General features: G+C 44.4%; 1 protein-coding gene across 1 annotated transcript in view; it reads right to left on the bottom strand.

The window, feature by feature from the left end:
* gabra5 (gamma-aminobutyric acid type A receptor subunit alpha5) overlaps positions 1-17,682 on the bottom strand; it is a 112,825-nt gene extending 95,143 nt beyond the window's left edge. Inside the window, 7 exon segments of the mRNA XM_043692281.2 lie at positions 14,136-14,356; positions 14,442-14,509; positions 15,481-15,602; positions 16,609-16,783; positions 17,421-17,532; positions 17,535-17,643; positions 17,645-17,682. Coding sequence (XP_043548216.2) covers positions 14,136-14,356; positions 14,442-14,509; positions 15,481-15,602; positions 16,609-16,783; positions 17,421-17,532; positions 17,535-17,643; positions 17,645-17,682 — 845 coding nt within the window.
* Between the last annotated feature and the right edge of the window lie 8,458 nt (positions 17,683-26,140).

Here is a 26,140-nt window from a genome sequence, read left to right as displayed (position 1 = left end):
CCTGCACAATGGCTGACCAGGAATCTCTCCTGCTTTTAGTACTGCCATCAGCTATATTGCAAAGATTTAAAGGGGGGGGGCAATACTTTTCACTCTGGCCACTTTAGCAGCAATGGCCAACAATCCTGGAGTGGGACACAAATACAGAGATCCTGTCTATAGGTAGGAACACTATCACTGCTCAGTAAGGCCTCCTTCAGTTAGTTGATATAAAAGAGAAAATGGTCAAAATTGTATAGCACCTTTCTTAATCACAGGACGTGCCAAAACACTTCATAGCCAAATAAGATAGGGTTGGTGACAAAAACAAAATTGCAGGAGGCTGGAAGAACACAACAAGCCAGGCAGCATCAGGAAATGGAGAAGTCGATGTTTCGGGTTTTACTCCAGGAAAGGTTACCCCACCCTCCTGCCTGTCTGAATAAGACAGGGTGGAAAGGAAGCAGCTGTTCCCTTCAGTTGAACAGTCAATAAAAAGGAGGCATAATGTTAAGGTGAAAAGGGAGATTTAGAGCGATTTTAAGGAACTTTTTTTCACCCAGAGGCTGGTGGGAATCTGGAATGCACTGACTGGGCAGTTGGTGTCTACAGTAGTGAGTAGAGTGGGTTCTTTCTTGATTATAAATTTTTGGAGATATGTCTCTTGATTAAACTTAAAATATAAGCCATGACTATAAATTTAACTTGGGGCAGTGACCCACTCTGCCTGCATTCCTGATGAAGGGCTTTTGCCCGAAACGTCGATTTTCCTGCTCCCCGGATGCTGCCTGAACTGCTGTGCTTTTGCAGCACCACTCTACTCCAGAGTCTGGTTTCCAGCATCTGCAGTCATTGTTTTTACCTTTGTAGAGGAATAAGATGGTGTTATTTTCTAGGTCTGTAGATTGTGAAGAAGCAAAAATGACCTTTAGTAGAGTGAAATGTGCTTCTTGTCAGATGTGGGAGTTTAAAGAGAGTTTAAGGATTACAGTGGATTATATCTGCCATAAATGCTTTTGGTTGCAAATCTTATCAGATCGAACGGATCGGTTGGAGAGACAGTTAGAAGCAATGAGGAATTTGCAACAACAACAGTATGTGATGGATAGCAGTAATAGGAAGGGGGGAAAGTCTCAGATAGTCACATAGATGGGTTAACTCCAGGAAAGGTAAGAGAGGTAGGCAGCTAGTGCAGGAGTCTTTTGTGGATATATCCATTTCAAACAAGTATGCTGTTTTGGAAAATGTAGGGGGTGATGGATTCTCAGGGGAATGTAGCACGAACAGCCAAGTTTCTGGTGTTGAGACTGGCTCTAATGCAATGAGGGTAAGTCTGCTTCCAAGAGATCAATTGTGTTAGAGGATTCTCTAGTCCGAGGTATAGACAGACGTTTCTGTGGCCAGCAGCGAAAAATCAGAATGGTGTGTTGCTTCCCTGGTTCCAGGATCAAGGATATCTCAGAGCGGGTGCAGAATGTTCTCATGGGGAAGAGGGGCCAGCAGGAGGTCATTTTCCACATTGGAACCAATGACATAGGAATGGAAAAGGTTGAGAGTCTGAAGGGAGATTACAGAAAGTTAGGCAGGAATTTAAAAAAGAGATCCTCGAGAGTAGTAATATCTGGATTACTCCCAGTGCTACGAGCTAGTGAGGGCAGAAATAGGAGGATAGATCAGGTGAATGCATGGCTGAGGAACTGGTGTATGGGAGAAGGATTCACATTTTTGGATCATTGGAATCTCTTTTGGGGTAGAAGTGACCTTTACAAGAAGGATGGATTGCACCTAAATTGGAAGGGGACTAATATACTGGCAGGGACATTTGCTGGAGCTGCTCAGGAGGATTTAAACTAGTAAGGTGGGCGGGGTGGGACCCAGGGAGATAGTGAGGAAAGAGGTTGATCTGAGACTGATACGGTTGAGAACAGAAGTGAGTCAAAACAGTCAGGGCAAGAAGGGACAAGGTAGGACTAATAAATTAAACTGCATTTATTTCAATGCAAGGGGCCTAACAGGGAAGGCAGATGAACTCAGGGTTAGGAACATGGGCTATCATAGCAATTACAGAAACATGGCTCAGGGATGGGCAGGACTGGCAGCTTAATGTTCCAGGATACAAATGCTACAGGACGGATAGAAAGGGATGCAAAAGAGGAGGGGGAGTGGCATGGGATAGCACTACATCTGTGCTGAGGGAGGATCTTCCTGGAAATACATCCAGAGAAGTTATTTGGGTGGAACTGAGAAATAAGAAAGGGATGATCACCTTATTGGGATTGGATTATAGACTTCCTAATAGTCAGAGGGAAATTGAGAAACAAAATTGTAAGGAGATCTCAGCTATCTGTAAGAATAATAGGATGATTCTGGTAGGGGTTTTTAACTTTCCAAACATAGACTGGAACTACCATAGTGTTAATGGTTTAGATGGAGAGGAATTTGCTAAGTGTGTACAAGAAAATCTTCTGATTCAGTATGTGTATGCACCTACTATAGAAGATGCAAACTTGACCTACTCTTGAGAAATATGGTAGGACAGGTGACTGAGGTGTCAGTGGGAGAGCATTTTGGGGCCAGCGACCATAATTAGATTAGATTAGATTAGATTAGATTAGATTAGATTACTTACAGTGTGGAAACAGGCCCTGCGGCCCAACAAGTCCACACCGACCCGCCAAAGCGTAACCCACCTAGACCCATTCTCCGACATTTACCCCTTCACCTAACACTAATAATTCTATTAGATTTAAAATAGTGATGGAAAAGGATAGACCAGATCTAAAAATTGAAGTTCTAAATTGGAGAAAGGCCAATTTTGACGGTATTTGGCAAGAAATTTTGAAAGCTGATGGGGAGCAGATTTTCTCAGGTAAAGGTACGGCTGGAAAATGGGAAGCCTTCAGAAATGAGATAACGAGAATCCAGAGAAAGTATATTCCAGTCAAGGTGAAAGGAAAGGCTGGCAGGTATAAGGAAGGCTGGATGACTAAAGAAATTGAAGGTTTAGTTAAGAAAAAGAAGGAAGCATGTGTAAGGTATAGACAGGATAGATCGAGTGAATCCTTAGAGTATAAAGGCAGTAGGAGTATGCTTAAGAGGGAAATCAGGAGGGCAAAAGGGGGACATGAGATAGCTTTGTGGGCGGCACGATGGCACAGTGGTTAGCACTGCTGCCTCAAAGCGCCAGAGACCCGGGTTCAGTTCCCGACTTAGGCGACTGACTGTGTGGAGTTTGCACATTCTCCCCGTGTCTGCGTGTGTTTCCTCTGGGAGGTGCTCTGGTTTCCTCCCACAGTCCAAAGATGTGCAGGTCAGGTGAATTGGCCATGCTAAATTGCCCGTAGTGTTAGGTAAAGGGGTAAATGTAGGGGTATGGGTGGGTTGTGCTTCGGCGTGTCGGTGTGGACTTATTGGGCCGAAGGGCCTGTTTCCACACTGTAAGTAATCTAATCTAATCTAAAATCTAATCTAATCTAATCTATTCAAGCTTTGGCAAATAGAATTAAGGAGAATCCAAAAGGTTTTTACAAATACGTTAAGGACAAAAGGGCAACTAGGGAGAAAATAGGGCCCCTCAAAGATCAGCAAGGTGGCCTTTGTGTGGAGCCACAGAAAATGGGGGAGATACTAAATGAGTATTTTGCATCAGTATTTACTGTGGAAAAGGATATGGAAGATATAGACTGTAGGGAAATAGATGGTGACACCTTGCAAAATGTTCAAATTACAGAGGAGGAAGTGCTGAATGTCTTGAAACGCACAAAGGTGGATAAATCCCCAGGATATGATCAGGTGTACCCTAGAACTCTGTGGGAAGCTAGAGAAGTGATTGTTGGGCCTCTTACTGAGATATTTGCATCATCGATAGTCACAGGTGAGGTGCTGGAAGACTAGAGGTTGGCTAACTTGGTGTCACTGTTTAAATAGGGTCGTAAGGTCAAGCCAGGGAACTAAAGACCAGTGAGCCCGACGTTGGTGGTGGGCAAGTTGTTGGACGGAATCCTGAGGGACAGGATGTATATGTATGTGGAAAGGCAAGGACTGATTAGGGATAGTCAACATGGCTTTGTGCATGGGAAGTCATGTCTCACAAACTTGATTGAGTTTTTTGAGGAAGAAACAAAGAGGATTAATGAGGCAGAACAGTAGAAGTGATCTATATGGATTTCAGTAAGGTGTTCGACAAGGTTCCCCTTGGGATATTGATTAGCAAGGTTAGATATCACAGAGTACAGGGAGAACTAGCCATTTGGATGCAGAACTGGCTCAAAGGTAGAAGACAGATGGTGATGGTGGAAGGTAGTTTTTCAGACTGGAGGTCTGTGACCAGTGGAGTGCCACAAGGATCGGTGCTGGGTCCACTACTTTTCATCATTTATATAAATGATTTGGATGTGAGCATAAGAGGTATAGTTAGTAAGTTTGCAGATGAGACCAAAATTGGAGGTGTAGTGGACAGCAAAGAGGGTTACCTCAGATTACAACAGGATCTTGATCAGATGGGCCAATGAGCAGAGAAGTGACAGATGGAGTTTAATTTAGATAAATGCAAGGTGCTGCAGTTTGGGAAAGCAAATCTTAGCAGGACTTATACACTTAATGGTAAGGTCCTAGGGGGTGCTGCTGAACAAAGAGACCTTGGAGTGCAGGTTCATAGCTCCTTGAAAGTGAAGTCACAGGTAGGTAGGATAGTGAAGAAGGCATTTGGTTTGTTTTTGTTTATTGGTCATAGTATTGAGTACAGGAATTGGGAGGTCTTGTTGCAGCTGTACAGGACATTGGTTAGGCCACTGTTGGAATATTGCGTGCAATTCTGGTCTCCTTCCTATTGGAAAGATGTTGTGAAACTTGAAATGGTTCAGAAAAGATTTACAAGGATGTTGCCAGGGTTGGAGGATTTGAGCTATAGGGAGAGGCTGAACAGGCTGGGACTGTTTTCCCTGGAGTGTCAGAGGCTGTGGGGTGATCTTATAGAGGTTTACAAAATTATGAGGGGCATGGATAGGGTAAACAGACAAAATCTTTTCCCTGTAGTGGGGGAGTCCAGAACTAGAGGGCATAGGTTTAGGGTGAGAGGGGAAAGAAGAGACCTAAGGGACAGCCTTTTCATGCAGAGGGTGGCACATGTATGGAATGAGCTGCCAGAGGAAGTGGTGGAGGCTGGTACAATTGCAACATTTAAGAGACATTTGGATGGGTATATGAATAGGAAGGTTTTGGAGCGATATGGGCCAGGTGCTGGCAGGTAGGACTAGATTGAGTTGGGATATCTGGTTGGCAAGGACGGTTGGACCGAAGGGTCTGTTTCCATGTTGTACATCTCTATGACTCAATGACTCTATGGTTGAGGCAGTAAACATCACACGTCTTACAAAGTACTTGGATGAACACTTGAAATGTCAAAACATTCAAGTTTAAAGGCAGGTGCTGAACTATGGGACCAGTAAAGACTTTGTGCAGTTTTTGTCAGTGTAGACCCAATGGGCTGAAGAGTCTCTTCTCCACTGTATGATTCTATGATTCTATAAATATTGACATATAGCCATTTTTATGATGAGGGAATTTGAGGTGGTGCAGTGATGTCACTGGGCATGGTCACTCAGAACACAAGGCTAAATGCGCCATTGTAGATAATGAAATTTGAACTCGATAAAATCTGAAATGTAAAAGGTAACCATTGTCCTGAAAATCCACTTGATTCACTAATGTTCTTCAGGGAAGATAACCTGCCATCCTTGCCTGATGTGGCCAACATGTGTCTCTGGACAGACAGAAATTAGTTGATTCCTAACTGCCTGAGTTGAAAACAAAGGGCAATTAAGGATGGTCAACAAATGCAAGTAATACCCATATCCCATACAATTAAAGAATAATGCACAGCTAATTTCTGTACAGCAAGCTCCCTGAATCAGCAATGTGATATTGATTCATCTATTTTCATTTATTGTCAAGAACGTGATGCTGGGTAAGCACAGCAGATCAGGCAGCATCCGAGGAGCAGGAGAATCGATGTTTTGGACAAAAGCCCTTCATCAGGAATTAGTCAGTTTGGAGGGCTTTTGCCCAAAACGTCAATTCTGTTCCTTGCGAGGATGCTGCCTGACCTGCTTTGCTTTTCCAACGCCACACTCTCGACTCTCATCTCCAGCATCTGCAGTCCTTACTTTCGCCTATTAAAAATCATTGTTTTTTCATGGGCTATTGGTGCCACTGGTGAGGCCATTCATTGCCCATCACTAATTGCCTTGAGGATAACAAAGTATCGACTGCTGTGGGTTTGGAGTCACATGGAGGCACATTCATCTCCTTCCATGTAAGGATGGCAGATTTCTTCCCTTAAAGATCAGCAGTGAACCAGATAGGTTTTTACAACAATTGATGATGGTTTCATGGTCACTGTTAGGCGAGCCAATTAAATTCCCCATTTTTAATGCATTCAAATTGCATCATCTGCCACAATGGGATGCAAACCCCTTGCCCCAGATTATTAGCTGGGGTTCTGGATTACCACTTCAGTGGCATTATCACAATGTCATCTTTTTTTTTCTGTTTGGTTGAAGGATTAATATTGCTCAGGACATAGGTATACTCCCTTTCACTGCTTCCTGCAAGTGCCTTGTAATTTTTTACGGCTATGCGAGAGGGTAACATTGCTCCAGAAAGTGGCCCCAACACAGAGCTGTATTCCCTCAGTACTGAAATAGAGCATTCGCTTTAATTGTCTTGGGAGTGGGATTTGAATGCACAACCTCTGATTCAGAGGATGTGTACTATTACTGAAATCACAGCTTTCTGTGTGCAGTCCCTGCTATATCAGTACTAGAGCTGCAGCATGTTTAATGTGTGAAAAAATGTTATAGAACAACAAGGAGAGTACTTTTATTACCATAAAACTTCCTTTTCCTAACTCTTAGCTCTGATACAAAGAAGGTGACATTTATAAAACTTGCCTGAATCTCAGTTGCTGTAAATAGACTAAGGTCATATTGAAAGGCAGCTACAATGTGAAGATCACACCTGTAACAATGATAACAGGACTCCTGGGACCAACATAACCAGTAAGTTATATATAGAAGTGAGATTCTACATATAAATCACTCCTAGCACTGACCATAATTCATTCTCTGACTTTGTGGCTCATGAATTATCATCTGGGATTGGCATAGTAAAATAAATCATATTTACTGAATCTTCATAATGTATTTTGTTTGTAATAGATGCTAAAACACCATTTAGTGGATGTGTCAGCAATGTTAATTGAATAAGGAAGCAAAAATGTAGCTTAACAGTGCACTGTATTCATTAAAAGCTTATTTCTTCTCGGTTATTTCAAAGTGGACCTACTACAACAACAACATGAACTTATATAGATCCTTGGTACAGGGGCTCTAGAACCAAAATTTGACTTCGAACCACATCAGAGGATATTATGTTAGTTGACCAAAAATTTTGTCAAAGATACAGGTTTTAAGGAGAACCTTAAAGGAAGGAAATCAGGTGAAAAGTGGTAAGGAGGGAACATAGGAACTTGGAGCCTCAGGTGCTGAAGAAACAAATAAAAATTGGGAAACAATGAAAAGAAAAAAAGAACTGTGCAGGAAAGTATAAATTGTGCAATTTATTGATATAATTACTTATAAATATGAACTTGGTATCAGTGTAGACTGCCACAATTGATTTTCTTTTCTTACTTGCCATATTGTTGAAACAGTGAGAAAAAGACTAATGGTAGAACAATTAAAAATTGAATGCTCAAGTGGTCAGCATTGGAGGAGTGCAGAAATCTAAATGTTTTGTGCTGATTGTGATTACTGAGATAAAGAGGAGTGAGTCCATGAATGAATTGAAATAAAGGATGTGAATATTGGAACGAGATATTGTTTAAGCAGGGTCCCCTATGGGTACATGAAAACATGTAATCAGTTACAAACATAGCTAACTTCTTGACCTTGCCAGAATATAAGACCTCAAGACCTGAATTATCTTTCCTTTCGCTGGTGACTTAGTTGAACACTGTTGCTTTTGGGACCAGATCAGTACTACCAATGACTCTGCCTTTGAATTTTCGATCCCCATGAAGTTACTCACTAATTTCCATCCTCACGTTTTGCCCAGATGTAGTTCTTGCCTCTGTATTCCTCAATTTGAGGACTGGAAACCTGAGTGTACCTGATGTTTAATTGACAGATTTTTGGATTGAACATCTCATCCAATATTTGCTCTTTTTCAAAGCCAAATCCTTTATTCTAGAGTCATCTTTAGATAGGGGTAGGGGTTAACATGATCCCTAGTTTCCATGTTTCCATTGACAACACTTGTCCAATATCTTGGACATAGATGGCAATGTGGGATTTACATGATATTATGGCATGGAAAAGCATTGGCCTACTTCTCTTCCTGATTCGAATGTTTCAATTTTCAGCCATTCATCTTGACTCCATATCAGTGTTTAACAACTTCATTCATACTGTGCTTACAAGGCTTAACTCCTTTGTAAATGTCCAGTGTTCACTGTCCTGATCATTCCAATACATGGCCTTGGCTGATGCTTATAACATAATCCATGACACTAAGCCTTCACCTTATAAGCTGCTGGCACCATCCTTTGTACAGAAAGATCCCACCCTTCAACTGTGTAACTAATGCCTCATATCTAACAATTCTATCCCTCAACACATCAGATCATCTAACAGTGGAGAGATCAAAGCATCTCCTTTGGTAGAGAGAAATAGAGTCAGATGTCATTGGGGTGCTGCAGATGAGGAAAAGGAGGATAAGAAGGAGGGAATACACTGGAGGTTAAAGTGTAGGGCCGGGAGAAAAAGTCACCTCCAGAAAAATTCAGTTTTGCAGACGATTTCTTTGAAACCCAGTCATTGGATGACCCACAAAATCCTTTGTTATTTGTTTACAAGATCATTTTGTTTTACTCCTTCCAAAGATTTACTCTAGTCCTCAACTCTTTCCATCTCAAACATCAAAAACTGTAAGTACAACAAACTTTTATCCACCCACCTCCATAACCAGCGCTCCTCAAACATTCCAGAAGATTCCCCTGGCCTCGGAATGTTCTCAGATGCCATTAGCCATGCGGCTGATGCAGCTGCCACCCCCACGCTGATTGATGATGTCACTTCCGCTCCCATCATGGCCACTCCCACAACCACTTCCACCCCTCACAATTCCTCATGCATCACACGTGACATCACTTCCGTCCTTCACATCATCGCTGATGCCACATGCTCAGTGACTTCCACCACCCCTACTGCCATGGTCACCTCCACTTCCGCCCCCACCAGCGCCACTCACCTGCATTCTGCTGACACACCCCCCACAGACTCCACTGTCACTATCCCTACCCCGCAGAACCCCGAGGGGAACACTACCCCTGTTCATGACTCCATCCCCATTCCCCCATCCATCACACCCACTCCAGTTACAGGTTCCACCCCCACTCCCAGCTCTACACCCACACCAGATCCCAGCTCCCAGCCCTGCCGAGTTTTCACCAACCCCCCAGACCTCCCCTCACTGAGGACGAACGATCAGTCCTCAGCAAAGGACTCACCTTCATTCCCCTCCGTCCACGCATCAATGAATTTAATACATGCCGTGAAGTCGAACAATTCTTCCGTCGCTTCCGCCTCTGAGCTTACTTTCACAATCAGGACCCCCGCCCACCTTCCGAGGACCCCTTCGCCCACCTCCAACACACTGCATCCACCTGGACACCCCGCGCTGGCCTATTACCTGCCCTCGACCTCTTCATTTCCAACTGCCGCCGGGACATTAACCGCCTCAACCTATCTACCTCCCTCCCCCACTCCAACCTCTCACCCTCACAACGCGCAGCCCTCCAATCCCTCTGCTCCAATCCCAACCTCACCATCAAGCCAGCGGATAAAGGGGGCGCAGTGGTAGTCTGGCGCACTGACCTCTACACCGCTGAAGCCAAACGTCAACTCGAGGACACCTCTTCCTACTGCCCCCTCGACCATGACCCCACCCCCCATTACCAAACCATCATCTCCCAGACCATACAGGACCTCATCACCTCAGGAGATCTCCCACCCACAGCATCCAACCTCATAGTCCGGGAACCCCGCACTGCCCGGTTCTCCCTCCTTCCCAAGATCGACAAGCCTGACCACCCTGGCCGACCCATTGTCTCAGCATGCTCCTGCCCCACTGAACTCATCTCTACCTACCTCGACACTGTCCTATCCCCCCTAGTCCAGGAACTCCCCACCTCCCACGCCCTCCACCTCCTCCAAGACTTCCGTATCCCCGGGCCCCAATGCCTCATCTTCACCATGGATATCTAATCCCTCTACACCTCCATCCGCCATGACCAGGGCCTCCAAGCCCGCCGTTTTTTCCTCTCCAGACGTCCCTAACAGTACTCTTCCACCGACACTCTCATTCGTTTGGCTGAACTGGTCCTCACCCTTAACAATTTCTCCTTTGAATCCTCCCACTTCCTCCAGACCAAAGGGATAGCCATGGGCACACGTATGGGCCCCAGCTATGCCTGTCTCTTTGTTGGCTACGTAGAGCAGTTGATATTCCATAATTACACCGGCACCACTCCTCCACAACATTGATGACTGCATTGGCGCCACCTCGTGCTCCCGCGAGGAGGTTGAGCAATTCATCAACTTCACCAACACATTCCACCCTGACCTTAAATTTACCTGGACCATCTCTGACACATCCCTCCCCTTCCTGGACCTCTCCATCTCCATTAGTGACGACCGACTTGACACTGACATTTTTTACAAACCCACCGACTCCCACAGCTACCTGGATTACACCTCTTCCCACCCTACCTCTTGCAAAAATGCCATCCCGTATTCCCAATTCCTCCGCCTCCGCCATATCTGCTCCCAGGAGGACCAGTTCCACCACAGAACACACCAGATGGCCTCCTTCTTTAGAGACCGTAATTTCCCTGTCCACGTGGTTAAAGATGCCCTCCAACGCATCTCGTCTACATCCCGCATCTCCGCCCTCAGACCCCACTCCTCCAACCGTAACAAGGACAGAACGCCCCTGGTGCTCACCTTCCACCCTACCAACCTTCGCATAAACCAAATCATCCGCTGACATTTCCGCCACCTACAAACAGACCCCACCACCAGGGATATATTTCCCTCCCCACCCCTTTCTGCCTTCTGCAAAGACCATTCCCTCCGTGACTACCTGGTCAGGTCCACGCCCCCCTACAACCCACCCTCCCATCCTGGCACTTACCCCTGCCACCGCAGGAACTGTAAAATCTGTGCCCACACTTCCTCCCTCACCTCTCTCCAAGGCCCTAAAGGAGCCTTCCACATCTGTCAAAGTTTTACTTGCACATCCACTAATATCATTTATTGTATACGTTACTCCCGATGCGGTCTCCTCTACATTGGGGAGACGGGGCACCTCCTAGCAGAGCGCTTTAGGGAACATCTCTGGGACACCCACACCAACCAACCACACCGCCCCGTGGCCCAACATTTCAACTCCCCTCCCACTCTGCCGAGGACATGGAGGTCCTGGGCCTCCTTCACCACGCTCCCTCACCACCAGACGCCTGGAGGAAGAATGCCTCATCTTCTGCCTCAGAACACTTCAACCCCAGGGCATCAATGTGGACTTCAACAGTTTCCTCATTTCCCCTTCCCCCACCTCATCCTAGTTTCTAACTTCCAGCTCAGCACTGTCTCCATGACTTGTCCGACCTGCCTAACTCCTTTTCCACCTATCCACTCCACCCTCTCCTCCCTGACCTATCACCTTCATCTCCTCCCCCACTCACCCATTGTACTCCATGCTACTCTCTCCCCACCCCCACCCTCCCCTCGCTTATCTCTTCACACTTCAGGCTCACTGCCTTTATTCCTGATGAAGGGCTTTTGCCCGAAACGTCGATTTCAAAGCTCCTTGGATGCTGCCTGAACTGCTGTGCTCTTCCAGCACCACTAATCCAGAATCTCTCTTACCTCCCCTGAGCCTCGGTTCCCTATTTGATCAGAGCCTGGGTATCAAAAGCCTGATGCAATCCACCACACTCACTTCCTTCCACATCTACAGCATCGTGCAGCTACACCCTTACCTCACATGGATTGCTGGTAAAGCAATTAGCTGTGCTTTCCTTGTTTCCACATGCATTGTACCAAGTCCCTTCATGGATTACCGCTTAGCTGTCCAAAACTTTGGAACCCTTCTGTTGCCCCATTCACCCATCATTTGTGCTTTCATTCGACTCACTTGGGTTCACTAACCCCCACTATGTTGAATACAAAACCCTCATTCTAATTACAAGGCACCCACTCCACTATATTTGCGCTATCTCCAAGAGCATACAAACAAGGAACAAGAGTAGGCCACTTGGCTCTTTGAGCCTGCTCCACCATTCATCATCATCATGACTTATCTGATTTTAGTGTTAATCCTACATTCCTGCTTACCCTCCCCCCCCACCAAACAAAAATTGTCTTCTTGGCAAATCAAGAGGCAAGCCAGCTCTGCCTTGAAAAATACTTAAAGATTCTGCACACGTGTTGTTTGAGGAATGGAATTAACCATCTAAGAGAAAAAACTTACAGTCTTTGATCCTATAACTTTGATCTACTATGTGATGCTTGTCCTTCACTCCACCCATAGAAAACTGGACATTTGGGGAGAACTCCTTCTTTGAGCCAGGATTCATGCCCAGGATATATAAACCAGATACTACAAACTGCCAAACAAAACTATAGCTCCTGTTCAAGATTATGAACAAGCCTAGTTTTTGTTTTCTAAAAAGGAAGACTTGTAATTTCATAATATCTCTCACATTATGTCCCAAACACCTTTGTAGCTATTGAAGATTTTTGCAGTATTGTCACTGTTGTAAAGTATGAAATAATAAAGTTAATTTGCACACAATAGGCTCCCACAGACAACTGTGTCAGAAGCAATGTGATCAATATTGTAAAGTAGAAATAACTGTGCTAATTCACACACAGAAAGCTTCCACAGACGACAATGTGAGAAACAGTGTAACCAATTTTGTTGAAATAACCCTTTTAAATTGTACACAGTAAGCTCCCACAAACAGTTACATGGTAAGCAGTATGTGCACTGTTGTAAAATTTTAAAATCCTGTTGATTTGTGCACAGTAAGCTCCCACAGAAAGGTATGTAATAATGACCAGATACGTTGTATTTATGATGTTGATTAGGGAATAGCCATGAGATCTTCGACCTCCAACTTTGAGAGTAGGTGGGGCCTTAGTTAACACCACATCTGAAAGAGGCACCTCTGACAACGCAGCACTCTCTCAGTCCAGGACAATGGTTATTAAGGAATAGTGTTTGTGTTGATGGCACTCTTTAAATTGGTCCCATTAAAAGTACCTCAGAGATGTTTTTTGGGTGTAATTTGAGACATCTTGTGTCAAGGAACGTCAATTAAAATGTCCAAGGAAGACATCTGGTGGTGACTAGTGGGTACGACATCTGTTCAATCAGAAACAAAGGAAAACCTGGGTCTGAGAATAAACCGCTGAAAAGCAAACATTTCTGCCTTTGTATTGACAAAGCAAGTGTTAACATTCTTTCGTTAATTGCAGTGCTATAAGAGCACTTGAAATTTAATTTGTAGTCTTGGATAGTATTTTAAATCACTGTTTCAAAATATAATCTTAAAAGCATTAGTTTCAAATACGGGAGCTAATTATTTAACAAAGGGCTAAATCGAATTTTACCTCCCACAATTAATCTTAGTTACTCTGGGTAATAGTGCAGAAATTAAAAGAAAAGATCAAAACATGAAACATGAATGGGAACAACCTTATTAAACCGTATTTTAAATTATTTTCTCCATATGTAAATAAATATTGATAATAGCAATCTATCAAATAGTAATTCTTACCAGACTCAGTTTCTGAACTTGAAATTCATTACGTTTATCCAATTTAACAAAAAGATAATATATTTAAGATGATTAACATTATTACTGTAACATATTCATTTAAATACTATTGTGTAAAAAATAAATCGACATGACCATAAAGAAAAGAAATTTCATTCCTGGTGTACATTGCTGAGGCAATGATTTATATTGAACATTTGAGAACAGAAACCCACCAGAACTGTGAGCACACGAGTAAGTACTGAGTAATTACCTCATGGTGTAGAGCAAAGTACCATCCTCCACCAGCCGGAGTAGCTTGTTAGGGGTGGTCATGTTATGAGCTATCGATTTCTTGCCATTGTGAAAGAAGGTGTCCGGAGTCCAGATCTTACTCGCCAGCATGTTGTTGAGAGACAGCAGCTGCATTGGTCCTTTAAACTTCAGGCGCTCGTCCTTCCAGCTTTGGCGGAAAAATACGTCTATCGTGTACTCCTGTCAGGGAGCAGCAGGCGCTGGTTGGTATGGTGACTGCTGGAAATGTGAATCGAGCTTTGTAGAAACATATTTGATCACTTACCATTTCAGTGTCCGAGACTGGGCCAAAACTTGTAACGTAGATGTCTGTTTTAACCTCCGTGATCCTTTCTGCAAAAGATCAAGCGGTTGAAGGAAATAATCAGCCAACCCATTCTATGGTTGGCATCCAATACCATCAGATGCTCACTAGTATTTTAGGACACTATTTAAGTATCTGCTTTCTTACAGAAAGAAACAATTGGCTCATCATGACCGTAAGAGATAGGACAGGAAGTAGGCCATTTAGCCCATCCAGTCTACCTCCCCATTCAATGAGATCATGGCTGATCTAACAACCTTCAACTCCACTTTCTTCCCTTTTCCCCACACACCTTACTGGTTGAAAATCTGTCTATCTCAGCCTTGAATATAATGACCTCGCCTCAACAGCCCTCTGTGGTAAACGAACTCCACCGATTCACTGTGCCCAAAGACTAAAACAAAACCCTCATCCATCACTGCTTTAAATGTGCGACCCTTGTTCTGGAATTGTCTCCTCTGGTTCTAGTCTCTCACAAAGTGTAAACAAGCTTTTTGCACCGATCTTATGCAGTCCTCTAAGAATCTTGGATGTTTCACTGAGACGGCATTTCTCAATGAATGTTGACCCTTGAGAAAGCAGACCGCGCAAACTCCTCCCCAAATCTAGCTGTTTGGGAGAAGTTTCCAGTGTGACCCTGGCCCCTACCCTTTCCCCTCCACCGCCCAGAAATGTCTTTTCAAGTATTCTCAATCAGCACTTTGAAAGGATTCTATTTCCACCGCCCCTATTCGACCCTTCAATCCTGGTCGTCCTGGTCAGCTGATCGGATAGACCTGAACTCCTCACCTCTCTCCTCCCCGCCCCCCCCCCCCCCAGCTCCGTCCCCCGCTCGCGTTCTTTGGTTACACTGACCTCCAAGACAGTGATGTCTGTTTCTGATCTCGCCTTTTTGTTCTAATGTGAGCGGCCCATGCACTTGGAGAGATGGGGAACAATCAGACCGTGCAATTTTTGGAAAGATCAAACGTGGGGGAAAACGGCAGCTCCATGAACTCACCTCCGAGTCCCGGTCGCAGCCTGTTATCGTATCCGTCCAGCAGACCATCCAAAATTCTGGTGAAGATGGTGATATTGTCGTTGGTGTGTTGCTTCAGCGCTGGGGAGACGCTCTGGGGCAAGCTGGGGAGCAGGTTTCGTTTTGTATGCAAAGGTTAAAACAGGTTTCCATCTTTTATCTCTTATTAACTTGATAAAGCATTTTAGAAGGGTCCGTGCATATGCCGGATCAATACGACAGCATGACTCAGTCCCCAAAGCGCGGGCTCAGGCAAAAATGCTGCTGAACTAACTTCTTCTTGGGGAAATGCACCCACCTCCCCGTCAGTTACAGAGTCAACCTTGCCCGAGTCACTCTCGCTTCAGAGCAGAAAATGTTAGCCCCGCCAACATTCAGCATTCCTGTTGTTAGGCTAAAAGGGCTTCACAATCGTGTAGCGCCTCCTTAGTGTGCTTAGTAATGATGAGCAGCACAGCAATTGATGCATTTTGGGGAGAAAGAAAATCTGTACGGCATTAAACACTAACTGTGGAGTAAGCAACAGACCTCTCGTTGGCTCCAAGATTTATATCAGAAGGCGATGTTGCTTGGAAGGGTTTCAGTTGAAAGAAGCTAAATGACAGCTGAGCTCGGGTAGTCCAGTGGTAATAACCCCGCTGGATGAAAGTGAGGACTGCAGATGCTGGAGATTAGAGTGGAGAGTGTGGTGCTGGAAAAGCACAACAGGTCAGGCAGCATCCGAGGAGCAGGAGAATCGACGTTTGGGCCAAAGCCCTTCACCAGGAAGCAGTGCTTTTCCAGCACCACACTCTGGACAGGTAATAACCCTGGGCAGGAGTCATTATTGACCCATTGGAGCACAAGGACAGAAGGTGTAAATACCCCTGAACCTGCCTGATGCAGAACGTACACGCTTTCAGGCCGCACCGTTTCACTCAATATCATGAGGAAGGGTCACTGGGCAGACATTGCCAGACCTGCTGAGCTTTTCCAACAAGGTCCTGTTTCCGTTTCACTTCAGCTGACAGCGACTACCTGGTCCATCCCTCCCCCATCCCACTCCCTCAACCCCATCCCCTCAGCTCCACCAAACTTGACACGCCGCCGGCCAACTCATTGCCAACTCACCTCGGGCGCCAGGTCAGACTCGACACAAGGAGCAAGCACAGCTTGCTGAATCCTTCCAACCTCCCAGTGTCCATGGCCACTGCTAAAAGATTCCAAATCCCGACCGGGCGCTTGTCAGCCCGCCCTCTCTCTCGCTCTGTTTCTCTGGTTTCAATCAGCACTGAACAAATCTGAGCTGAACAAACGCAATGGAGACTATGATCAGTATGTCCCAGCTCAGGCGCTGACCCAGCACAATCTTCACCATAGTGTAGGGGCGGAGGGAGGAAGGGGTGGTGGTGGTATCTGATTTAAAAATCAGCATATAGTGCCTCGCACAGATTAAAGTCAGATTATAGCAATAACAAAAAAAAATCCAGTGTTTGGACATTGTCTATCTAATGTCACTGTTTTGATTTTAACTACAAATCAAGGGCGTAGCAGAAGGTGGACTGGCACAAGGGACTGACAAATACACATCAATTACCCCCAGCAAAGTGTTCTGTCATTACCAGCAGCCACACAATAGACTCTCTCGCCTTCGCTTGAATTTACAGTACAATAGGTGATTAATAAAACCTTGCTTTATGTCCTTCCGCCCATACACACATACACACACACCCTCACACACACAATCACACACACAAACCCATCCACATACCCAATCACACACCTCTCCACGCCGTCCGATCTCTGAAATTTATGATTAGGTACTTTTCCTATTAGATCTGAGTGAATATGACATTCTATGTAATATATATAGCGACGGTGCCAAAAGAATCCCTTTGTCAAACACACCACTCTCCAGCGCACTTCAAAGTTCAGTACTGTACCTTCAATCACTTGGAGCTGTCCGTTCAGCACCAGTCTCCCTCCGGAGCCAACCCAGGCTCCAGCAGGAAGCGTGTTTCCGCGCTTCCCTTACGGCTGCTCAGCGCGGCTCCGCTCGGGGTTCTCCAGCCGGCTGCTTTCACCATCGGGGCACCGGGACGGAGGAGGAACTGCGGCCCGTGTCCCAGCCCTCGCCGCCAGCTCCGCTCTAAGGCTGGGTGGAGAGCGTCCGCTCCCTCTGGGATCTCCCGGGCAGCCAATCATGTCCTCATGCTTGAGCTGGGGCTGGGCTTCACCCGGAGAGGATAAAGCAATGCAGTTGGTAGAGGACAGCGGTCGATGGGATGGGGCTTGTGGGTGGGGTGGAGTGGGGGGGTGGGGGGGGGGGGTGATGGTTGCTGGAGGTATCGTTGAAAAGTCTTACATTAATAATGCACGGAAGGACTCCACACAGTGGCAGAAAGGGAGCTTGCACAGCACCGATATTGTTCTGTGGAGTCCTCGACTGTTTACCGGGGAGTGTGCTGGATAACCTGTGACCAATTTACAGGTCATGGAGCAGGGAGAGAGAAAGACTGCATCTGCCTGGAATTGCTGGTCTCACAGAATCAGTAGATGGTGCACAGTGCGGACAGCGGCCATTCGGCCCGCAGTCTCTGCACTGACTCTCCCCAGGAAAGGCGACCTGATGACATTCCCCCATCCCTATTCCAAACGACCAACACACAGCTTCTCCCGTAACCGCTAACACATCCCACCTTGTCAGAGAACAGCCCCTGTCCCCAAGCTGTGACCTTACCGGATGAACGTGGACTCAGTGGATTCGGTGACTTGATGATTCCGGGATATGACTAGAGAATCTTGACCAAGACAGCCAACGATAATAGATTGACTTAAACCTTGTTTTGATTTGTTGTAGATTTCTCCAGTGGCAGTGATATACGCTAGGCACTGTAAATAACTATACAGGAGAAACTAGACTCCGCGCATTATGAGAGTAGGGGGCTGTATATAGAGATGAGATTGTTGGATGGCTGTAGGCGGCGAGAGACTGCGGGAAACGTGATTCCGCGACAATTATACACAGGAGTATAAATGACAGAGTTTTAAACAAGACCAGTGGTGTGGAATGGCTCACTGGATAATTAGCAACAGAACCGAGGTTTTGAGTGTGGCACTGATCCCTGGGGGAACTGTCTGTGAAACAGCATGGACCTTTAGATTTGTAAATCGTAGGACTAAAATCTGCATGTTAGGAATTAGTTAGGAACTAGATTGATGTGGAGGTGCCAGTCTTGGACTGGGGTGGACAAGGTCAGAAGTCACACCACACCAGGTTAGAGTCCAACAGGTTTATTTGAAATCACAGTCCTTCGAAGCGCTGCTCCTTCGTCAGGTGATTAGAATCAAGAATGAGATTGTGGACGCCGGGTGTATATGGGGTGAGCTGGTAAAGATTCATGGAGTGAACGCATCCCTTGTTCTCCTCAGCGCTAGGAATCTTGAACGTTAAAGGCGACGCTGTATCATAGCTGGGTCAGACTGTGGGAACTTCCTCCGGCCTGTAAGGAGATCTCCACGGCCATGCACCCCTTCGGCAATCTTCATTGAATGGATAAATAAATGAACAGGATCGATATTTCAAGCGTCTCTGCCAGGCGAATGGATGTAGTTTGTACTGAGAATGTGTCGCCTGGAGGAGACGACTAAATGTAAAGCTACGAGGTAAAAAACAATGACTGCAGATGCTGGAAACCAGATTCTGGATCAGTGGTGCTGGAAGAGCACAGCAATTCAGGCAGCATCCAAGGAGCTTCGAAATCGACGTTTCGGAAGGGCTTTTGCCTGAAACGTCGATTTCGAAGCTCCTTGGATGCTGCCTAAACTGCTGTGCTCTTCCAGCACCACTACTCCATAAATGTAAAGCTACACCATCAAGGCAATAGATCCTGCTGTGGAGTGGACACTGTAGGGATCGATGCAACTGCAGGGATCGAGGGGAAGTGGGTTGCTCGAAGACCAACGTGTACGCCGATATACATCCACACTAAACTCTTCCGGAATTCACTGATGAACTCCATCTCTAATATTCAATGCGGCCCTTATCTTGTCCTTAAGATAAGCTTGGACAACAGTTACTTCCATGTTCACCCGCTCTCTGAGGGATTCAGAGGCCAGTCCTATGTCATATCCCAATACCCTAACCCTAACTCTGTTGGCTCAAATCAGACAGGCTGGCCAGCAATCGAGCTTGGAATGTTTAGTCTGCAGCGCTTTGTTAAATCCCCAAAATAAAGAGCTTCAAATCAGGACTAGATACCGCCGGAGCACTCGGAATGTCGGTTAACTCTATCGAGAGAACAAGAAGTGGTTTCAATATAGAGCCTATATTTTGACATGCATTCACATTCTGAAGTGGTTGTCTTTGTTGACTCCTACGCACGCGGGTTGACTTGTAGGTGCTGAGCTTAAGAAACTGAGTCATTGTCGATTCTTCACCGCGCAACGTTTCATTCCCTCCACGTCGGTGGGAGGGTAATGAAGTTAGCACCCGATTTTGACCCATTCAATCCCCCACCACCATCAAAGCCTGGCTCGGTCAAAATCATGGATTTGCATCCTTAGCGGTACTGTGAGTCGAGATACAGCACATGGATTGCAATGGTTCCGGAAGGTAGCTCACCACCACAACCTTCTCAAGGCAAAATAGGGATGGACAGCGAATGCTAACCCAACTAGCAGCACCCACATCCCATAAGTTATGTTTTAAACTTGTATAGAGGTAAAGCTAGGCCAATTTAATATTTTCAAATACTTAATTTTATATCAAAAATTCAATCATCTCTTGTTTTCCCTTGTGTCATCGCACTCCATTCTTTCTCTGAAGTTCCGCTAAGTGTTTCCTTCATTACAATTCATCCTCAGCACTGCCTCCTAGAGGCTGAGTTCATTTAGGGAGCAATTCCGGCAGATGCGAGAATCTGCGCTGAAAACACAAAAAAAGCTGAAAAATTCAGAGCTGATGAAGATTCATTTCGACTCAAAACATTAGCTTGTTCTTTCTCTGTGAATGCTGCCTGACCTGCTGTGACTTACTTCCAGTATGTTTTGTTTTCAGCTTATCTCCTTTTCTTCCCTGTGAATACATCTGGGAAATTCATCTAAAGTTGTATCCCTGCTTTGACATTTGGGGAAAGCCATGAAACATGGTTTACATTCTCAGGTTAAAGAGATTTTTAAAAGCCAACCCTTTTACAAGCCTCCATTGTTTCTATCTACGCTGTGTCTCTTATTGTTTTTGACTTATCCAAGTCACTATGAACACTTCACTCTGAACGTTGTTCAACCCTATTAGATTCCAGAGGGCAGACCTATTGCATTACCACCACTTGAAATTAACTCTTGGGCCATTACTTCTTACTCTGTCTGTCTTTCTCAAGAATGTAAAGCTGTGCAAGTCATGGAGCTAGTTGTCTTAACTGTGAACAACTAGTTACAGGTTATTCAATTGAGATTGTATCTTTGATTCACCTATCATTACTTCTTTATTTATCTCCTTCTATTTACTATTTTGTCCTTGTGATTCTCAGTACTGGGCTGCAACTGAGGCCTTGGCATTTTGTTTTTGGCCTGCACTTGTAAAACTTCGCCGAGGACATGATTCTACTTTGCTTGGTACTTTCCATGAACCATTAAAACTCAAGAGGCATTTTTGGCTGTTGTCTCCTTCTGTGGGAACAGTTCAACTTGTGCCTTGTCCCTATTGTCCTACAATTTGTTCCGCTTTCAGATAATTCACTTAATTGGCTGTCTCCATTACTCTTGCAGGAGAGTAGTAGTGTACTTGCAGGCAGTACATTCCACACCTTAGCCACTCACTGAATGTAAATTTTTTCCTCATGTCACCATAGCTTCTTTTGCCAATTATCTTAAATCTGTGTACTCAAAGTTCGTAATCTTTCCACTATCTGCTCTGTTCAGATAACTTAAGGTTTTGAATTGCTTTCTCAAATCTCCTTTTAACCTTCTCCAAGAATAGTCCAAACTTCTCCTGCCTTGCTTTGTAGCTGAAGTTCCTCATCTCTGGAACCTTTCTTGTGAAACTTCTGTAATGCTTTCACATCCTTCCTAATGTATGAGCCTGGGCATGGACTGAATATTCCTATATTAGATGAACCAGCATTTTATACTGTTTTAGCTTCATTAATCAATAAGGCCCACAATACTGTGTGATTTACTAACTTGCCCCTCAACCTGTCCTGCAACCTGCAATGGTTAATGCACAGAAGCACCCAGGCGTCTCTGCTCCTGCATCCCCTTCAGAATTGAACCTTTCATATTGTCCTTCTGATTTCTTCCAACCAAAAGGAATTACTTCACTCTTCTTTGGATGAAATTTAATCCACCACATTTTTCCCATTTCTCCAAACTCTTTATAGTCTATAAGACTAGATTAATTTAGAATATCTGGTCAGCATGGATGGGTTGGACCAAATGTCTATTTCCTGGATTTACAATTCTATGGCTCTAATAACATTCTACACTCCCATCCTCATGGTACACAACAGTTTTGTATTATCTACACATTTTGAAGTTGTGTCCTGTACACCAAACTCAAGGTTATTAATATATATTGTGAAATGCATAGGTCCTAACAGCAATCCTTGGAAAACTTCACTGTAAACCGTGCTTTTCCTGAAAAACATCTGATCACTACATTGTGTTTGCTACTCAACAATTTAATATCCATTTTTTGACTATTCCATGAGCAATAGATGTCTTCACAAATCTGTTGTGCAGCCTTTTATCAAATGCCTGGATTAGATGGAAGAAGGTTTTGTAAGTGGTAGGTGGGATTTGTAAAGAGGTTGTTTTCCTGTGGGCCAGAGGCTCTTGGTTTGAGTGCCATATAAGGACTTAATTGCCAAGGAAGTTGTGATGATAAAGTGACCAAACTGGTTAGTGTGAGCCTGTGTATCATTCCAATCGGGCTGATGGCAGATGCTAATAGTTGGAGATTCACTTGGGCAATTATTTGACAAAAGCAATACAATGAAAGGCCATGAATTCAGACAGGCAGGTTTAGAATTCATCTATAGACGTGCTCTAAACTGGTTAATAGCTTTATGAGACTGGTGACCCTTGGACACTGTTGAATTGGGTTTAGTGGGATTGAAGCCCAGAGGTAGTGGGTTGGTTTCTCTCCAATTCCTCGACACAGGGGTGGACCACTACAAAGAATACACCTTGGAGCTATTCTGAATAAAAACACCAGACGAGGAATTCATATTGTGGGAATTTTGGCTTTGGGTGTGAAGTAAGCTTTAGAGTTTTTATTACTTTATAATGTAGTGTAAAGAACTGACTGGTTCCAATGGAGAATGAAGAATGGAACAATTTGTTTTTGGCAACTGTTAGTATAGCAATTAGTGAAGGAAAAAGAACACACTAGCCCTTTCCAGATAGAATTCACCCCAAAGATGTCAAATTGTCAGGATTGAATACCCCAGTGTTAACCAAAGTCATTGATGTTCCACAGCATTTTGCTATTTCCTATCACTGATGCCAGATATCCCGCAGGGCTGTTGTATTTTTGGTGCTTGTGCCAATCTTCTTCATGGTGCACAATTTGTCTTCGGCTATTCTCCTTCATAGTTCTTCTAAAAATTAAACCTAGAAAACAGGTGTCATTGTGGTAAATCTTTTATCATTTTATACCAAATCATTTTGAAATAATACTCCCAAACTACCCTTTACTTTGATTTTTGCTGCAAAATAAAGATACATTTATCAAAGCATTCATCAGGGCAATTCACAAGAATTCACAATTCTTGCAAATGCAAGACAAATTGTTTGTAAAAAGACAATGTGTCTTTTTTCCAGCCATGGTCAAGTGCTGTACTAACAAGTAGCTCTTTATTGTTTGTTTTTTATTGTTGCACTTCATTTCATGTTGATACATGCATTTTGTGTGAAAATGATAACTAGCACAGTTAATGTTACAAACTAAAAGACTTTCAACCAGGATTAAAATCATAAAATCACAAAATCACACAGTACAAAAGAGGCCCTTTGGCCCATCAAGTCTGCACTTAAAAAAAACTGCTCTACATTTGTGCTAGTCCTACCTTCCAGCACTTGGCCTTGAAGATTATGGTATTTTATATGATGATCCAAGTACTTTTTAAAGGTTATGAGGTTTCTCCAACATCACAAGGCAGTGCATTCCAGATTCCCACTATCCTCTGGGTGAAAAAGAAGTTCCCCCAAGTCCCTCTAAACCTGTTGTCTTTCATTTTTAAATTATGCCCCCTTGATATTGACCTCTCAACTAAGTAGAATAGATGTTTTTACTCCACCCTGCCCTTGCTCCTCATATTATTATATACCTTAATCAGGTCCCCACCTCCAGTCTTTACTGCTGTAAATAAAAAAAAAACGTGTACCTATACAGCTTTTCTCTTCATAGCCAAGATGTTCCATCTCAGGTAGACATTAGCTCTGTTGTTTTTGAATGGTAATACTTTTTCCAGGGTAAGAGAATCCAAAACTAGAGATAGTAGGTTTAAGGTGAAAGGGAAAAGATTTAAAAGGGTCAACTGTTTCACACAGAGTGAATAGAATGAGCTGCCAGAGGAAGGTTCAATTACAGCATCTGAAAGGGTATGTGAATAGGAAGGAGTTTTAGATTAGATTAGATTCCCTTTAGCCCAACAAGTCCACACCGACCCTCCGAAGAGTAACACCTAGACCCATTTCCCTCTGACTAATGCACTGAGCATTATGGGCGATTCATATAACCTGGGTTGTGGGAGGAAAGCCCCCAGGCAGAGTATATGCAAATTCCACACACACAGTTGCCCGAGGCTGGAATCAAACCTGGGTCCCTTGGTGCTGTGAGGCAGCAATGCTAACCACTGTGCCACCATGCTGCTATTTAGAGGGAGATGGGCCAATATGGGCAAATGGGACTAGATTAATTTTGGATATCTAGTCAGCATAGACGAGTTGGGCCGAAGGGGTCTGTTTCCCCACTGTACATCTCTATGACACAAGCTTTTGTTTCCAAAAGGAAAGTTTCACCAATTCCGATGGAGGTCCAGCTCGCCTCAGTCTGACACCCAGCAAGGGTTACCCTCTCTTAGAGAAGTTAAACTCTGAGATCTCGGGTAAGGTTGCTGGATCGCGTTCCCATGGTAGCTGCCGTTGAGCATAGAGCTGCCAATAGCATAGAATAACTGACGAACATTTTGCTTTCCTGCTTTTCATACGCGGCACCGTTTTAAAACGTACTCGGCTAGAAAAATACATGTTCGCACCCATTATTTCCATTAGAGGGAGCGCTAAGTCTCTGAATTAGATTGACCAGAGCTTGAGGAAAGGAAAATTACATTAACAGCTTTAGGCTTGACTTGGATTAAATGATGCTTAACAGTAAAATGCTGGGGAACAGCAGCGACGCTACTTAATTCTACTTTACTGCTTGCTAATGACATCAACACTCATTCTGAACAATTCCGTTCTCTGAAAAGATGTCCTAAAGTACTCTTTTTCTTTAAAAAACAACAACAACAAAAAAATTTTAAGCATGAATCAAAATATTGTGGGCAAATACATTCTCCCTCACATCCCACTGAAAAAAAAGATTGTTTCTCGACCTTTCTGCATCCAGCAATAACTTTTTAATGAGGCAAACTTGGCTGGTTTTACTGGGGAATACCCAGATTATTTCTTGCACGCGGAATGCATCGTCTATTCATCTGCCACTGCTCTCTCTGTACAATCGAAATCTGCAATGTATGGATCGCCAGTCTAATACATGATGTGATATCTGCATTACAATGCAGTAATCCTCGACTGTGCACTTCTGCAGAACTCGGGTTCATTGTTTTACTTGTGTCTCAGGAGGGCTAGGAAATTCGCAGTGGTCTTAATGTTAATTTACCTCTGAACAGCGAGAATAGCTGGCCTCGTTTTTTCTTCTCTAACATCACTGGAGGAATTTCAGTCCATTCGCCTCCTTTGCCTGGGCAATTTGCTGACTCCGCCTGGTCGTTGGCTTTAATTGTAACAAGGCGTTGACCACTATGTTAGAGCAACTAATGGGGCTTTCTACTGTTGAGCCAAGATGCTAAACCACAGTTAGGATTTTGCTGACACTACTATTTGTGTGTGTGTGTTTTTTTTTTATGCAGGCTACTTTCCGAAGTTGAACGTCAGGAGACTAAGTGCCTTCTTTAAAATTAAGGCGAGCACTGGCGCCAGATTTCTCAGTCTCCCTGCCTCAATTTCTTGGCTGGGAACGAACTATCCACTCCCCCATGCCCTTCTAACCCCTTTTCCCCAGAAGGAAACGATCGAAAGGGATTTCAGCCTGGTCTTGTGAACTTCCAAACGGAAATCCAGCATAACCTTCAATCCCAAGTATTAGTTTTGCTTTGATTCCCTTTGAGTTGCTTTGTGTTGACGGAGCTCATGGCCAACAACTGCTAGTAACGCTTTACTGGCTCAGAGCCAAAACAACAGATACAGTGCTCAGAACAGCAAAGCACAGAGGGACTTAGACTCTGCTCAGGTGCATGAAGCCCCGAGCCACAGTGGCTGTGCTCAATCTGTCTGAATTCACAGAATGGGACCCGTCCCTAATTGTCCAGAGAGCATTTAAGAGTCGACAATATTGCTGTGGGTCTGGTAAGAACAGTAATTTTCTTTTCCAAAGGAG

Source organism: Chiloscyllium plagiosum, unplaced genomic scaffold, assembly GCF_037043375.1.
Source record: "Chiloscyllium plagiosum isolate Xiang-an unplaced genomic scaffold, Cpla_swu_hap1 HiC_scaffold_6, whole genome shotgun sequence".
NCBI classification, from domain to species: Eukaryota; Metazoa; Chordata; class Chondrichthyes; order Orectolobiformes; family Hemiscylliidae; genus Chiloscyllium; species Chiloscyllium plagiosum.
Note: the sequence above shows the minus strand (reverse complement) of the source record. Positions and strands in the feature narration are given on the sequence as shown.